The 17,919-nt window shown below is 40.8% G+C and overlaps 1 protein-coding gene across 2 annotated transcripts in view; it reads right to left on the minus strand.

The window, feature by feature from the left end:
• The window catches only part of suclg1 (succinate-CoA ligase GDP/ADP-forming subunit alph), an 81,579-nt gene that overhangs the window by 11,993 nt on the left and 51,667 nt on the right, over window positions 1–17,919 (minus strand). For both annotated transcript variants that reach the window (XM_059965691.1, XM_059965693.1), the window contains exon 8: window positions 7,744–7,932. In XM_059965691.1, coding sequence (XP_059821674.1) covers window positions 7,744–7,932 — 189 coding nt within the window. The remainder of the gene's footprint in view (window positions 1–7,743; window positions 7,933–17,919) is intronic.

Below are 17,919 nucleotides of genomic sequence, written 5' to 3' on the forward strand. Positions count from 1 at the left end.
AATAATAATAAGTAAATTATTCCAAGTGGAAATAAGTCCAGGACCAGCCTATTGGCTCAGGGTGTCTGATACTCTGAGGGAGGAGTTGTAAAGTTTGATGGCCACAGGTAGGAATGACTTCCTAAGACGCTCAGTGTTGCATCTCAGTGGAATGAGTCTCTGGCTGAACGTACTCCTGTGCCTAATCAGTACATTATGGAGTGGATAGGAGACATTGTCCAAGTTGGCATGCAACTTGGACAGCATCCTCTTTTCAGACACCACCATCAGAGAGTCCAGTTCCACCCCCACATCATCACTGGCCTTACGAATGAGTTTGTTGATTCTGTTGGTGTCTGCTACCCTCAGTCTGCTGCCCCAGCACACAACAGCACAGCATTCTGTGTGTGCTGCTCTGGATTACAAGAATTTGCAGAATCTCTTGTGCTTTTGATGTGGCAACGACTTACTAACTCCTTCACATCTTTGGAAGGTGGGAGAAAACCAAAGTACCCAAAGAAAACACACTCGGTCAATGGGAAAATGTACGAACTCCTTATGGTCAGATTTGGAATTGAACCTGGGCCACTGGCACTACATTAACCGCTACGCTACCGTGCTTGACCAAACAAGTCAAAATCAATACATTTTAGAGGCTGTGGTAGTCAGTTTTGCCATAGTATTTTAACCTAGAAAGCTCTGAAATCCTATGAAGAAATGGGGGCATAAAGAGTGCAGATATTGTAATCTGGAGCAATCAAACTGGCACCACAGATTGCCCCATTGAGATCTTCCTGTAGATCATTTTTGGCTAGGATCATATCTTTGATTCAAATTTACCCATCAAAATATTGACATGAGATTCTGTCCCAGGTAGGATTCCAAATTAAGTGAGCTGACCGCAGTTGGGACGTAAGCTCCCTGGGACAAGTTGAAAATCAACTGTCAGCTGCTGAGAAAGAACAAGTGACAATGTCCAGCTGTCAGTCACAAGGGCACTGGGATGTAATGCCCACCCAGGAGAGAATCTGAAAGTCCAGCGGTATGGAATGGAACAAAAGAGAGAAAATATTAAAGGAAAACCAACTCCAAAAAGATGAAGAAGTGCAATATGAAGATCCATTGTACTGCAGATTACCATAAAGACAGCTGTTACAGATGGCTGTGGAGGCCAAGTCTTTAAAGCGGACATTGATGGGTTGTCAATTAGTAAGGACACCAAATGTTACAGGAATGGGGTTTAGAGGGCTAACAGGTCATTCATGGTGGAGCAAGCTCAATCAGTCAATTGACCTAACTCTGCTCCTATGTGGCATGAATTTAAATGGAGTCTACAGATACTTTTTCATCAACTCACCACTGGTTGATTGGTAACAGTCAACGTCCACAAGAAGTTATTAAAAAGGAACTAGCTGTTCTCAATCCTAAAGCAACCTATGCCAAGCACACATTGCAGTTTGAATTCCACTTGGGTTTTAATAAAGTCACCCCTGGTCTAAGGCTATGCAATTAATACCACTTCAGCTACCCTCAGGATTACATGATGAATTAGCTTCCACAGCAAAAGACTGGCAAGGAAGCAGTTTCTTTATAACTCAATATTTTGAAGCTCTGAATTCTGCTAATTTCTTTTGAGACTTGGGTTTTGCTGGTAAGGACCAAAATTTGTTGCCCACTCCTGGCTGTGTTCATGCAGCTAAGTGGCTGGCTGGACCACTTCAAAGAGAAACCACACTGATCGGTACTGCCAACCAACATTTACCCAAACATGGCAAGAGCAGTCTGTCATCCTAAGAGGACATTTTAATTATAAAATAAAACCATTTCACTGACAAGACAACTCTCTGGTCACATTCAATTATACCAGATATTTATTCATTTTAAAAAGTGGATTCAGATACTGAGATCTGAACTTGCATTCACTGGATTGGCCATCCGTACCTCCAGATAACAACAATCACTAACTGATTTTATTGAGGGCAGCCAGTTTGAAAATGCAATGCAACAGATCAAATTTTCTAGAATAAATTTCACACTACATTGAAGATTCAGGCAGGCTACATCAGTTTGCTTCAAGCACCTGTTATTAAACCTGTGGCTTCATTCAGCCGAGACCCTGCCAGTTACCTAAGAGAATCACAAACTCATTCCAGCCAGGAAATGAGCATTTGGCCCATCGAGCCTGTCCCAGCTCTTTATCAAGCAGTCCGATGTAACTCTTATAGAAATAAGTCTTTAACATTAGAAAAGTCTGTTTGACAAATTCTTCTCATTCCAAGGCACTTTTGCCTTAATAAACCCAGCACATCCTGTCAATAATATAAATTAATAACTGGAGTTAATTTGTCTGAAGTGAAACAATATTAACTATCTATTTACCCACCATTAGATTGAGTTTATATGCAGCCTGCACCCAGCTCTGAACCAGATGAAATCCTGCCACACCTGACTGTCATTTTGTGCAAACAGCGAAGGCGGATATGAGAGATCTCAGCAGAAACAGTAGTTTGACTGCAATGCCAAAAAAAAGAAAACCAAATTTGCATTCAGACACAACCACTTTCAGGATCATCCAGCATGTTCCATAAGATAGGAATTACTTTAAAATCTACCCCCCTGCGTCTTTTAGAAAATCCTGACAACCAATTCATGCATTGCAAGACCACCAAACAGCAATGGAGATAAAACTCCCACTGAGAGAAGCAATTTCAAATTACCGCAATTTTAAATGACGGACGGCTTATTTTAATGACTTTTTATTGTTTCAACTTTTAGTAGTGAAAACATTGTATTATCTACATGATCAGGCTCTCATAAAATCTTATGTTTTAACATGGTCACTCCACATTCTTCTAAACTACAAGGAATACAGAGAACAGCACGGTACAGGGACAGACCCTTCCGTCCATGACATCTATAGTGAAATAATTAAGCTACTGACATCTAATTACGCTGGCCTCTTCTGCCAATACATGGTCTATATCCCTCAATTCTCTGAATATTCGTGTATCTAAGAGCATTTTAAACTCTGCTATTGGATTTGTCTCCAACGTCTCCCATGGATGCTCATTCCAGGCACTCTCTACTCTCTGTGTAAATGTAACTCACCAATGAATGTTCCCTTTCTTACCTTAAATGCATACCCTCTAGTATTAGATATCTGAGCTTTGGAAAAAAGAAACTGTCTACTGCTCGTAATCTTATCAACTTCTATCAGGTATCCCTACAGCATCCACCACTACAGAAAAAAACATAACCCTCCAGAGGGCATTCCTCCAAGAGGACCACAACCTTGTCGTGGTTTGGAGGCTTGCGTGTCTAAACGACCCAAAAAGCGATTTTCACTGCAGGCAGGGTTTTATGCTTTGACTCTTAGTAGGGCCACCCATGCCTAACAGGTCAAAGGGTAGAGGTCAAACTAAGAGTGGTCCACTGGTCCTCCAAGTTCAGGGATTCAGCTCAGGGCTAACAACCCAGACTGGTAAAACAAAATTGTTATGGAAACAGCAAGAATCCTTCTACATCTGAGTATGATGGTATTCCTGAGTCTCCACCTGGGACTTGCATGACTGACAGTAGTGAAAACTGATACGATGAAGGAAGCACTGAACACTGCCAGAGGTGGAAGACCTGCACTGATGCCCTAAACACCAGCAGCTAAATGGGCATAATGAACTCGAGAGCATTACAACCATCAGAGTACATGTGGTAACCTCTCCTTATAGCACATCTAATCCAGGCTACATTTTGGTAAACCTATTCTGCACTCTCTCCAGAGCCTCCAATTCCTTCATAAAATGGGGCAAGCAAAACTGAATGCAGTACTCCAGATGTGACCAAACTAGATTTATAAAGCTGCAGTATCATTTCCCAACTCTTGTTCTCAGTACCTTGACTAATAAAGGCAAGCAAGCAAGCACCATTTTTTTTTTCACCAGCTGGTAAAAACTTGCACCAAAATGTCTTGCCTCTCTTGGTACGAAAACCCTACATCCCAGGATTAGCCTGATGAATCTCCTTTGGCATGCCTCTGATGCTGCTACATCGTTTTTTTATAGTTTAGGTAAGGGAATGAAAACTGCACATCATATTTGAGGTGTGGCCTCAACCTGCTGTTAACCATACCTGTCACTCAATTACAAACAAATCCTCCATGTACTTAATCTGCAATTTCATCATGTGGGTAAAGTAATCCAGCTGAGCCCTACCTTTTAGCTTTAGGTCCAGAATCAGAACCAGAGTTATCACTGACATAATCATGAAATTTGCTATTATGCATCAGTAATACAATGCAAATTAAAAAATAATAGTGCAAAACAGGAATATTGAGGAGGTGTTCATGGGTTCATGGATTGTTCAGAAATCTAGTGGCAGAGGAGAAAAAGCTGTTCCTAAAATATTAGTATGGGTCTTTGGGCTCTAGTACCTCCTCACTGATGTTGTAATGAAGAGAGGGTATGCCATAGATACAGAGTATCCTTAATGAGGCACTGCCTTTTGAGGATGTCCTTAATGCTGGGGAGGCTAGTGCCTATGATGGAGCTGTCTGAATCCATAACCATCCACAGCCCCTGTTGATTCTGCACATTGAAGCCTCCATTCTAGAAGTAGAATGCCACCCTAGCCTTGGCAAGTCCCTCGGTCTTCAAATTATTCACCAAAGTACCCTTTAAAGGCAATAGACACCCCTGCTCCATCACCATTTTTGCCATTAGGTTCCAAACCATCACCACCTTTGTGTCAAAAATTTCTTCCCTAATGCCCTAATTCCTTGTGAATTAACAACACCTCTGCTCAAGGAAACAAGTTTTTCTTATGCACTCTAACAGGGCACCTGATGTTTTTATACACTTTCTCTCAACCCCCACCTGTTCCAGGTTTTTCCACTTGGCCAAAGCTGCCCAATCCCACAAGATCCTGATAAACCTCCTCTGTAGTACCTCCGCATCTTTCCTCTGACGCACTAACCAGTGTGACCATGTGACATTCTGCCATCGTTGTGACCCAAAATCTCAAGTGAATGATCAGAACAGCACCATCAGTACTTTAGATCAAACGAATAAATATTAAAAAAAATTCTTAGGACTTAGAAGAGTACAGCATATGCCATTCGGCCTGTTATACAGTGCCGACTCTTTAACTTACTTTAAGATTAATCCAACCCTTCCCTCCCACATAGCCCTCCATTTTTTTTCATCTATGTGGCTATCTAAGAGGTTCCTAAATATCCCTAATGTATCTGTCTCTTCCACCACCCCACTGTTTTAAAAAAATTACCACTGACATCACCAATATACTTTCCTCCAAACACCTTAAAATTATGCCCTGTCATATTAGGTGCAACCATCCTTTCCAATTACTCTGAAGATACTTTCAGAATGGAATTTTTATATTTACTGTGGGGATTTATTTGTCATTTTTACTGTGTTCTTTATACTTAACTGTGTTTTATTTATGCTGCATTGGATCCAGAGCAACAATCCTTTCATTCTCCTTTACACTCGTGTACTGAGTTTTTCAGTATTTTATCTAATAACTGGGAAGATGTTGCACTCAAAGGATACACCCAGAGGGAAACTGTCCAAGGGGGAGCTGCACTGCATGAGAACAACCTCCGCTGTGCCGTGACGAACAAACCACAGCCACAAAAGGAGAGACTGATTAACCAAAAGATCCAACCATTAACCACAGACACCATTTATTCTTGCCCACACTGCACCAGCACCAGAGTATGTGGATCCCACAGCCACCTGAGGAGCACTAAATTAACCCTCTTAGGAGAACATCATACTTGACTCGTGTACTAAACAATCTAGAATCTTGAAATACATTGAGTCTCAATTTATAAGAGCTTTAAAAGGCAACAGATGCACAAATTGAAAGAGGTTTGACGAGGTTCAGAAAGGCTCTAAATCAGCCAATGTCAATTGTTTTCCCTGAAATTACTACCTTAAAAAATGACTAAAGTTGAAGCAATGACAGAGCAAAAATGCAAACATTGCATCATAACTTTCAGTTGGTCAAGTATTTCTTGTTAAAACAGCAGCAGCCTTCATTTAAGTCATCTCAGGAACCCATCTGTGTGTCTCAGTTCAATACAGCAGGGAAAGCCAGCGGGATTGCATGTCAAGCTGCCCAGCAGCACGAATGACAGGGTATCAGGCTGCTTTGTAGAATAGCACCACGGCGAGGAAAGCAGCAGCCCGCAGTGCAAAGTAACATGCAGAGCAGCACCATGAGCAGAGCTGATAGGCAGGGGAAGAAACATGCCAGTGAGAATGACACAACAGAAAAGGAGGGCCACATCGAGTAGAGAAGCGTGCTGCAGCTAGGCAAGATAGATAGCAGCTGGAGTAGGAAAACAAAGCAGCGAGACGATCAAGTCAGCCGAGCACTCTGCTTTGACAAGTCAGAGCACAGCACGTCCTAGAATAATTGTGTTGTGTTATAAATTGAGCTCTAAAAACGACATTTTCTTGAAATGTTGAAATCTGAAAACACACTGTACCGGAAGTGATGGTGCTATAGGTTGTGCTCCACAAGGATTTTTTTTTAATAAGTTGCTAAGAAACCACAGGACTAATTTTGATATTTTCAGTGCACCTTTAATCTGTTGCATGTGAAAGAGGGAACAGGACAGCAATATTTTCTTTAAGTTCAGAATTGGTAATGAAAAGTCCTAGATCACAGTTGAGCAATGAATTCTGACAAAAGTCACCTCAGCTTAATCTTGTAGGTCAAATATAAAAAACGTATGAAAACACCAGATTTCTAATTTTCCAACAAAAAGACTCAGTTCCACAGGTATCCACAAGATCACTTCCCAAATGAAATGAGGTATTTCTCTCAGAGTAAATTGTTCCTTTTTGTAAAAGGACTTGCACACTTCAATCTCTCAGACAGCACCTCCAGATTAACATTGTTGTATAAAAACCCAATGCATACAGAGCATCCAAACCACTTATTTTCTGAGAAAGATGTAGAGTCAGAGCACTACAGAACAGAAACAGGCCCTTTGGTCCATCTAGTCTGTGCCAAACTATTATTGTGCCTGGTCCCACTGATCGCTACCTGGACCATAGCTCTCCATACCCCTTCCTTCCATGTACCCATCCAAATTTCCCTTAAATGCTCTAATCAAACCAGCTTCTACCACTTCCTCTGGCAGCTCATTCCACACATTCACCACCCTCTGAGTGAAGAAATTGTCCTTCACTTAAACATTTCATCCTTATGAGCTCTAGTTCTAGTCTCACCCAATTTCAGTGGAAAAAGCTCTCATAATTTTGTATACCTATATCAAATTTCCCCTCAGATCCAAACCTATTCACCCTTTCCATATAGCTCAGGTTCTCAAGTCCTGGTAATATCCTTGTAAATTTTCTTTGTACTCTTTCAACCTTATTTACACCTTTCCCGTAGGTAGGTGATTAAAACTGTACATAATACTCCAAATTAGGCTTCACCAACACCTTACACGTCTTCTACATAACATCCCAACTCCTGTATTCAATACTTTGATTTACGAAGGCCAAGGTGCTAAAAAATCTCTTTACGTCCCATCTACCTGTGACGCATGTTCAAGGGATTATGAATCAGTGTTCCCAGATCCCTCTGTTCTACCACACTCCTCAGTGCCCTCACTGTGTAAGCCCTACCCTGGTTTGTCGAGGGGAGTTGAAAATGGCAGATCTTACAGACAGGGAAACATCCAGATCTCAATCCTTACACTCTGTCAACTCCAGATCTTAAACTAATATTTACCTTTTGTATGGTGCTGCCCAGCTGGGCAGGAGAGTTGCTGATCACCACACCAGCTTCCTGAAGGGCAGCGATCTTCTCTTTGGCTCCACCCTTTCCTCCAGCGATGATGGCACCGGCATGACCCATTCTCCGCCCTGGGGGTGCAGTAAGTCCAGCTATGAATGACACCACCGGCTTAGCGTTGGGCCCCTATTAAAACAAGGAAAAGCAATTAGATCACTAAAAATAAGATAATACTGGACTACTTATAATAAAAAAAAACAGCCATTTAAGACAACATATTGAACAGGTTGAACAAGTTAGGTCTTTATTCTTTGGAGCAGAGTAGGTTGAGGGGGGGACTTGATAGATGTATTTAAAATTATGAGGGGGATAGATAGAGTTGATGTTTTTCCATTGAGAGTAGGGGAGACTCAAACAAGAGGACATGAGTTGAGAGTTAGTGGGCAAAAGTTTAAGGGTAACACGAGGGGGAATTTCTTTACTCAGAGAGTGGTAGCTGTGTGGAACGAGCTTCCAGTAGAAGTGGTAGAGGCAGGTTCGATATTGTCATTTAAAGTAAAATCGGATAGGAATATGGACAGGAAAGGAATGGAGGGTTTTGGGCTGAGTACAGGTCAGTGGGACTTGGTGAGAGTAAGCATTCAGCACTGACTAGAAGGGCCAAGATGGCCTGTTTCTGTGCTGTAATTGTTATATTGTTATATGGTTTATATTGTCACTAAAAACCCCAGATGGTTTATTGACATTTGAGGAAACTTGTCAATGTTTAATTACCCAATCGGCTCGTGTACAGCTCTGGTCTTCAACAATATGAATGGTAAATTCCCCCTAAATTGACCTTGCATGGCACTCAATTGTATCCAGGATAGACAGAGCATAACTGAAAACTTTGATAATGACACCTGCTTCATGAGAAATGATGCTATCAAAACAAGTCCATTGTTTGTACAGTAAACCATTACCATGTTAGAGAAGATGATAAAAAACAAAATAATTTTATATTCACTGTATAGGATAACAATTCAATAAATCTGTACTTCCCTACTTTGAATTTTTTTAATAGTATAAAACTCTATTCATCTTTCAGGGTAATGAGAATAGGAGTCAGGAAGTTATGTTGCAGTTACACATGACTTTGGTAAGGCTGCATTTGGAAGTATTGTGCACAGGTTTACTCACCCTGTTAGGAAGGATGTTATTAAACTAGAAAGAGTACAGAAAAGATCCACTTGGATGTTGCCTGGATTTGGGGACCTGCATTACAAAAACTGCTTGTGTAGATTTATTCCTTAGAATCTAAGAGATTGAAGAGTGATCTGAGAGAGGAAGATAAGACCGTGAGGTGCATAAGCAGAGTGAAAGCAGAGTCTTTTTTTTCCCCGAGGGAGAGGCTGCCTATGTTTGGCCCATACATCTCTTTAAATCATTCCTATTCATCTATATCTGTGTGTGTGTGTATATATATTAATTTTTCCTCTTTAATATTAAGCTTATGCCATTGAGTTTTAGACTCCCCTTTCTTGGGAAAAAGACTGTGACAATCCATTTTCTATGCCCCTCATGATATTACACAGCTCTACAGGATAATTCTTCAGAGTCCTTCTTTTGAATGAAGAAAAAAATTAAACCAGTCTGTTTAATTTCACTTTATAACTCAAGCATTCTTGTCCCAGTATTGTCCAGGTAAATATTTTCTGCACCGTGTCTAGCTTAATGACAACCTTCCCTTAGTATGGTGACCCGATCTGAACGTAATATTCTAGATGTAGTGTCACCAACAGCCGTAACATGGCATCACAACTCTTGTACTCGATGTCCCTACCAATGAAGACAAGTAAACAAAATTCCTTCTTCACCACTTTGCCTATATGCATTACCATTTTTAGGGAACTATGTACCCCTGGGTCTCTTTGTTAGGCAATACTACCTCCCAGGGCCTTGTCATTCATTGAACATGTCCTATCCTGCTTTATCTTCCCAAAAATTAACACTTCACACTGGCCCTGTTAAATTCCACCTGCCATTCCTTGGCCCACTTTCCCAGTTGATCTAGATCTTGTTTCTGGCTTGGCTACACTGCACATTTGTGTTTCTGTAATCTCATCACATTGACTTGAAGAAATCCCAACGGATACACAGCATCAAACTGGTGAATAAAATTTCAGAGATACAAGACGCTTGTCTACAATTCCATGCCCTCTGGCAAAAAGCTAGGATTTAGGGAGCCGACAAGAATGCTGCTGTTTGGGATTAGATTAAATTAATTAGATCCAATTAGATGTCCAGGTCCAAAACAAACACTCATAAAAACATGTCAATTCTACGAGCTGATCTGTACATTATCAGCAAGAGCCAAATTCCACTGACAAGCATCTGCCAAACCAGAACCTCTTTTTGAACATCCCCAACAATACTGTGTTGACAGCGCTTTAAACCACACACTTTTGTGCAACTGAAGAGATGTTAGAATGAAAAGGAAGTCAACATCTTACTCCTCTGGACTATGTTCAAATTCAAATCTACAAAGAGGAACAGAAGCAACCAAGATTAACTTTATGTTCTGGCCTTTGTGCCAACCACAGTCTTCAATGTGAAAAGCATCAAATCCTCATCATCCACTTCACATCACTTCAACACACTGCATTGTTCAAGAAAAGCAAGAATTTTACAAGACAGCACTGTTACCGTCAGATCGAAGCTTTGGATCCTATTTGCCATAATCGAAATGCCCAAAAAACTCGCACAAAATAAAATTGCTCCAACACAAAAATCACAGTTCAAGTATCAGACTGAAATCGGGTACAGGATGAAAGAACATTGAACGATGAGCTTCCATCATGGTTATGTTAGATTAAACTGATCAGGGAAGACCCAGATTCAATATCAAGGTTAAACTCACTTCTCAAATCACACAAGGAAATGATAATATAGCAAATAAGATTAGGAAACAGCCATCTGGCTCCCCAATCCTTTATGTATTTATTTATTTTATTGAGATACAGCATGGAACAGGCCCTTTCAGCCACATTGCCTAGCAACACCTAATTTAACCCTAGCCTAATCACAGGACAATTTACAATGAACAATTTATTTAGCAACTGGTACGTCTTTGGACTGTGGGAGGAAAGCCTACCACACGGGGGAGAACGTAGAAACTCCTTATAGACGGCAGCAAGAATTGAACCCAGATTGCTGGTAACCACTGTGCCGCCCCAACATATCCTGCCCTACCATTCAAAGCAGTTATGGCATATTGTATCTGTCCCAGGCCTCAGCTCCTTTTCCACACTAGTCCCTAGAGCTCACAATAACCAATTTTTCAAAAATATTATCCACCTCCTCTTTAAAATGCCTCCACAACTATCAAGGGCAGAGAATTCCAGCCTTTCATCACCATCTGTGATAAGAAATCACTACACCCTCCAATTTTAACCCTCTGTTCCCCCCCACCACCACCTGTCTTGGATTTATGCCTTTTTGATACTTTCACTAGTGGAAACTTCTCAACGTGTACCCTATCATGGTCCCTCAAGATTTTACATTTTTGTCTGGGATATACATAAAATTCATGTGCACTCCCACCTTTAACAGAGTCCAGTAATACTGTAGAAACTGGATGAATGCTCATCTGCAATACTTTCCCTGCTCGCATTCAGTAGTTATTGTCTACATGTGAATAAGTCGGCACAAGCAAGCTGCCCAAGAAATCAGTGCCTACAGAGACCACCCAAGCAAGAACTATTTGTTTTGATCTTTGGTTAGAAAAGAGCACCAAGGTGAGGATACAGGCGATATACAGTACATGATAAAATGCCTTAAAATTAGAGGGAAAGATAAGAGAGAACACTTTCACTAGAAATTGTGTTTTGTATATAGGGAGGCAGCACAGAAGCAAGGTGGCAGCATTAAATCTGTTTGCATCATTTGGCTGAAGCCAAAACATGGGTTTCTAAATCTTGGTTGCAGATGTGATTCATAGAACATACAGTAGAATAGTACTGCACTGAACAGGTCTCTCAACCCTCCATGTGTGCTTCAACATGGCATCAATCTAAACTAATCCTGCCTGCCTGCACAGGCTCCTAATCCCTCTGTTCCCTGCCTGTTCACAGAGTCTGAATAGATATTTCATTAATAATTGCTATTTCATTGTTTCTACCACTTTCCTGCCATTTGCGCCAGGCACCTACCACTTTCTGTGGAAGAAAACGTGCCTTGTAAGTATCGTAGAGTCATGGAAAAGTACATCACAGAAACAACCCCTTTAGCCCACCTAGTCCATGCTGAACCTTTTAAACTGCCCATTCCAATCGAACTGCACTGGGATCATAACCCTCCATACCCCCACCGGCCATGTAACTATCCAAACTTCTCTCAAGTGTTGAAATTGAGTTTGCATGCACCATTTGCGCTAGAAGCTCATTTCAATCTCACTACCCTCTGAAGACGTTTTCCCTCATGTTCCCCCTAAACTTTTCATCTTTCACTCTTGACCTCTGGTCCCACTCAATCTCAGTGGAAAAAGTCTGCTTGCATTTATCCTACCAAATCTCCCCTCAATTACTATGCTTGAATGAATAAAGTCCTGACCGTATTCTATCTTCCAATCCCAGCTAAAAGTCCTGCCATTTACTGTATACCTTCGTTTTTCTTTTGGCCTCACAAAATGCAACATTTCAAACTTGTTCGAATAAAGCCCTATTTGTCATTTTTCTGCCCAAATCCACATCCTTCTGGTTTTTTCGACAATCATCCTCACTGTCCAGTCTACTTATCATTTGATCACCTACATTTTCATATCTTACAAACAAGAGGTCCCAGCATTTAACGTGAAGGACACTATTGACCACAGACCTCCAGAAAAAATAACATTCCTCCATCATGACCCACAGTCTTCTACCAGTGTCAACTTTGAATCCAACCTACCAACTCACAGCGGATCCCATGTGTATCTTCTGTATCTGCCTATTCAGAGAATCTTGTCAATTGCTTTAAGTCCATAAACTGAAACACCAGGATTAAAATGCCAATAGTTTTGGACAATGCTGAAATTATCTTTCCTCTGTAGAACAGGAAATTGATGAAGCAAATGGTGATTTAACTCTTGACCTATTCTTATCCTCAGATTGATTAAACAAGTTTTTTTCAGTGCAACACACACAAAATGTCTAAGGAACTCAACAGGTTAAGCAGTATCTATGGAGAAGAATAAACAGTTAACATTTCGGGCCAAAACCCTTCATCAGGAGTGGAAAGGAAGGGGAAGTTGTGGAATGATCTAACATGTAAAAGTCAACAGTAATTTAACCTACTTTAATAATTGGAGTTCTGCAAATTCAACCAAAGTGAGGAGGAGAAACTAAATCCACAATTAGGTTTCAAAAATGTATTATCTACCTAGAGTTGTAAATGAAGTTTTTCATATTTCCATAAGAAGCTATTTATACCTGAACCTGTCAGATATTAACAGATCTCACAAGCATGAAATATAATGAATTTGAAGTTAATTCCCCATCAAAATCTACTTTTGCACACCCAAACCTCCACAAGGGAGCACCGAATAGAGAAGAGGGGCAGGTGATTTTATCTCACAACACACCCAGTTCCCCTGTTGTACTGGTAGCATAATGGTAGTGCAATGCTTTTCAGTGCCGGTGACCCAGGTTCAATTCCACTGCTGACTGTGAGAAGCTTATACACTCGCCCCATGACCACACGGGTTTCTCTGGGTGCTCCATGTTCCTCCCATATTCCAAAGACTTCTGGTTATAGTTAAGGTTAATAGTTCAATCTTATTAGAGTTGAGGGTATGCTATGTTGGCATTGCAAGCATGACGGCACTTGCACACCCTCAGACTGTGTTGGTCATTGACACAAAGTGGTTCACTGTATATTTTGATGTCGAGGTGACAAATAAAGCTCATATAATTCAATTCCACCAATACAATTACGAACTAAAGAGAAGTTAAACATTCCGGATTCTAAGGCCTGGTGTTCTGTGATCGGTGTGGCTTGGGATTGATGCCAAGGATCGATGTCCAAGGATGAATCCAAAGACTAGAAGTCAAGACCCGTTGGAAGGAGCTGAATCAGTAAGTTTCTGCGAGTCCATTGAGAAGGCTGAAGCCCAGCTTGGAATCTGCAGGTCCCAGTCCATATCTGCTGGAGGTTGAAGATGGAGGCCTGTCCTGGAGTTTAAAGAACTGTGTATATGTGCAGGTGTGAAGAACAGTGCTTGCAGCTCCCATGTTCTTACTTCATTCCCCCTCCCCCATATATCAGCTTCCTGCTTGTCTTCCTTCCCTTCCCCCCCACCTTCCTATTCCGGCATCATCCCCTTCCTTTCCAGTCCTGATGACGGGTCTCAGATCAACATTTGTTGCTTATTTATTATATTTTGTTCATTATTTTTATTTTTCTTTATTATTATTATTATTATTCTTTTATTTCTCCTTTTATTTGCACAGTTTGTTGTCCATTGCATATTATTTGTCCATCCTGATGGGTGCAGTCTTTCATTGACTCTATTGAGTTTCTTGTATTTATCGTGAATGAACACAAGAAAATGAATCTCAGGGTTGCACACGGTGGCATTTATGTACTTTGATAATAAATTTACATTGAACTTTGTTTATTCATTTCCATAGATGCTGTCCGACCTGTTGAGTTCCTCCAGCACTTTGCGTGTGTTGCTTTAGATTTCCTGCATTTGCGCGATCTTGTGTTTTTGCTTTTGCTGTTGCAGTTTGTTGCTTGTTGTGTCCTGTGTTGCTCTTCCAAGGACTGTGGGCATGCTATGTTGATACCGAAATGTGTGGCGACACTTGGTGCACTGGGGACAACCCATGACCTGTTTCACTGGAAATTTCAATTACACATGACAAGTAAACTTGAATTTTGAAAATAAAATGCTCAACTTATGGACATAAATACAAGCAAGCTGCCATAAATATTAAATTCAAGAGAGCCTGTATTGTGGGAGAAATCCTTTTTACATTACGCTCTCTGTAGTAATTAGTTTCTTAAGAAAACAGGCTGCCAGTTTCACTATGGCAACTTTAAGAGAAAGTTGCTTTGGAAATTGATAAGCAATAATCTTCTTTTGAAACATGTGTAACCTTAATCAGTGTATCTTTAAAGATCAGCAGAGCCAGCTACTGAGGTGTGGACCATCCCCATTCTGTATCAAATTAACTAGGCATCAGGAGGCATAAAGGATGTTGTTCACTGGCCCTCATCAAAGTTCAAAGTAAATTTATTATCAAAGGAAAAATATGTCAGCATATACAATCCTGAGATTCATTTTCTTGTGGGCATACTCAATAAATCCAATAAACATATCAGAATAAATGAAAGATCGCACCGAACATGGCATACAGCGTTACAACACCTTTACCATATTGAGTAAATCTGTTGTTTTTCCAACTTATGGACAAAAATAACTTTTCATTCAACACACTAACAGAAACTTTGATTCACCTGATCACGGGTTAATAAGTCCAATGTCCACTCCACCATCTCAGCATAATTAAAACCAACACTTGGAAGTCTAGTGCCTTTACCAGAGTAAACTGTCAAAAGGTATCAGAACAGGCAACTATCAGGAGGTGATTTTATTTTTTAACAATGAGTATTTTATTTTTAACTAGTTTCCTGTATTCATCTGACATAGGAGGCCCATCAAGCATATACTACCTCTCATTATTATCACAACAGCTGCACTTACTTCTCTTAAACCCATGATCTTCCAGATGTCCATCAATTCACCTGCCACCCAACAGGGATAATTTACATTAGCCCACGGACATAACAGCTTACATGGGCTATTTTGGATGGGGGAAGAAACTGGAGTACCCAGGGCAAACTCCAAAAGATGGATCCTTAGATCAGGACTGAACCTTGGTCGCTGGCGTTATGCAGCCACAGCAGTAAGTGGAAGGGATGGAAATATGGAAATCTTGATGGCTTTTAAGGGGAGTATAAGGTTATAGAAAAATGGAAGGGCAACACCATGGAGACAATATGAAGTCATTTTAAGTGTAAAGCTTCAATGAATCAAAACCGATGTAGGGCAGCAAACAAAAGGGTGAAGGGTTTACTGAACCTGGCATGCATGCAGCAGTTTTGAATAGACTGAGGTTTACTCAGGGCAGATGTGATGCAGTTTACTGTAAGAGCTGTGTGTGTGTGCGATATATATATAGCTGGAGGCTGGAACTACACAGAGGTCTAAAAAGAGGAGAGAAGAAGAAGAGAAGCTGAGGCTTGCTGCTGGAGAAAAGCGCACTCACCGAAAAAACAGCAGCAAGACAACACTGGAGGACAGCGCCTTCAAGTGCCGTTGCTGCAGCCGAGACTGTCACTCCTGTGTGGGCCTCTACAGCCACAACAGACGCTGCTCTACCAACACAGACTGAGGCTACATCCACACTAGACCAGGTAATTTTGAAAACGCCGGTTTTTGTGTAAAAATGATAGGAGTGCACACTAGGTATTTTTAAAAATATCTCTGTCCACATTGAAATGGATATTTTGGCAAATCTCCTCCTACTGCGCATGCACAGGACACATCTACCGAAAACAAGCGACATGTTTGCTGCCGAATCTCACTGTGAGAGTGTGCTTTTGTTCAGTTACGGACTAGAAAAACTTAAATGACGGGCAGCTGTTGGCTCTCACGCAGGAGGACTTAAAACTAAAAAAATACAAATACTGAAGCATATGGAGGCAACCAACAGAGTTCAGGGACAGCATGACCCGGCCAACGACGAACATTGAAAAACTGACCAACTGTGTTGCATTAATAAAGTACCTTGTTAAATGTGTAAAACATGTCTGCATCAGTGTTATCTTGTATTTCCATACAATGTTACATTAGGCTGTTACACATCTATTGTCAGAGAAGTACTTGCATAAATAGGTAAACCACCTTCATACGAGCAAGAACAGAAAACAGGGCAAAGTGAGTATACTTATTTATTCAGCTAGTTATGGGTCAAAGTATTTGGTGAGTACATTTCTAACTCTTCTGGCTTCAGTCTCATTGCCGCCTGTTCTGAAATTGTTAGGTTGTGTTCAAGAAAACAATGAAATGGCGCGCTGCCGTCTGACAGCGTTTTCAGATTTCTCCGGTTACCCCGTCTACACTGATCTGCCCAAGCGGCATTTTCAAAAATACATACCCTGGAAAGCGTTTCTGAAAAGCTCCAGTTTCGGGGGACGAAAACGCCGTTTTAGTGTGGACAGAGGGTAAAAATGAACAGAAAAGGTTTCGGTTACGGTGTTGTGTGGACGTAACCTCAAGCAAGACTTTCCAGGCGCAGATCCACGGTCTCGCGAGACTAACAGATGCCATCATTGTTTCTCTCTCTCACACACACACACACACACACACACAAACAATCAGTTGCCTGAGCTCTATACAGATTGAGGGAGTGAACTAAATATGGTAATGCACTGTACAAATAATTATGTGCTTCACTTCTATTCAGCTTTTACCCACTGTTATATTCAATCAATTATAAATATTCTCCTTTCAAACAAAACTGTCATAATTGTAATATCAATCCCTGGTAATATTGGGCACAATTGCCATATCCAGCAGAATGTTTAGCAACAGTGTTGCAAACTGCACTCTAAATTGGATTGACAGCACTAAGACAGACCACTTACCAGTGTATTATTATGTCACACACAAACATCCACCAACTAATTTCATCTATTCCTTTCAAAACAATCCATTTCTTCACTGACTTGCCGCCCGCTTCAGAAACACACAGATGTTCCTGAGATATGCTCTCCCCATCTCAAAGTTTATTCCTAATTATTTTTTTCAATTTACATTTGCAGATTAGTAAAATGAATGCAGTTCAGCAAGTATTTTCATTTTGGATTTTAATATAGCATGTCAGCTAAACACAATGCTGGTCATTACTTTCGAGGAGAGATTATGTATGTAAGATTGCTCGAAACTCAAGTCAGCCATACACATGTAGACAGCGAAATAAAACATCATTCCTCTGGGGCCAAAGTGCAAATCACAGTATATACAGTTACACACTAGTTGCGATAGCTTAGAATAATATTAGCACAAGTTCCTGAGTAGCATGGCCTGAAGATTGACGGTACATGGGAATGTTGTCCTGCAGCGACGTTTCTGCAAGAACAAGCATG

The sequence above is a fragment of the Hypanus sabinus genome, chromosome 3, assembly GCF_030144855.1.
Source record: "Hypanus sabinus isolate sHypSab1 chromosome 3, sHypSab1.hap1, whole genome shotgun sequence".
NCBI lineage: Eukaryota > Metazoa > Chordata > Chondrichthyes > Myliobatiformes > Dasyatidae > Hypanus > Hypanus sabinus.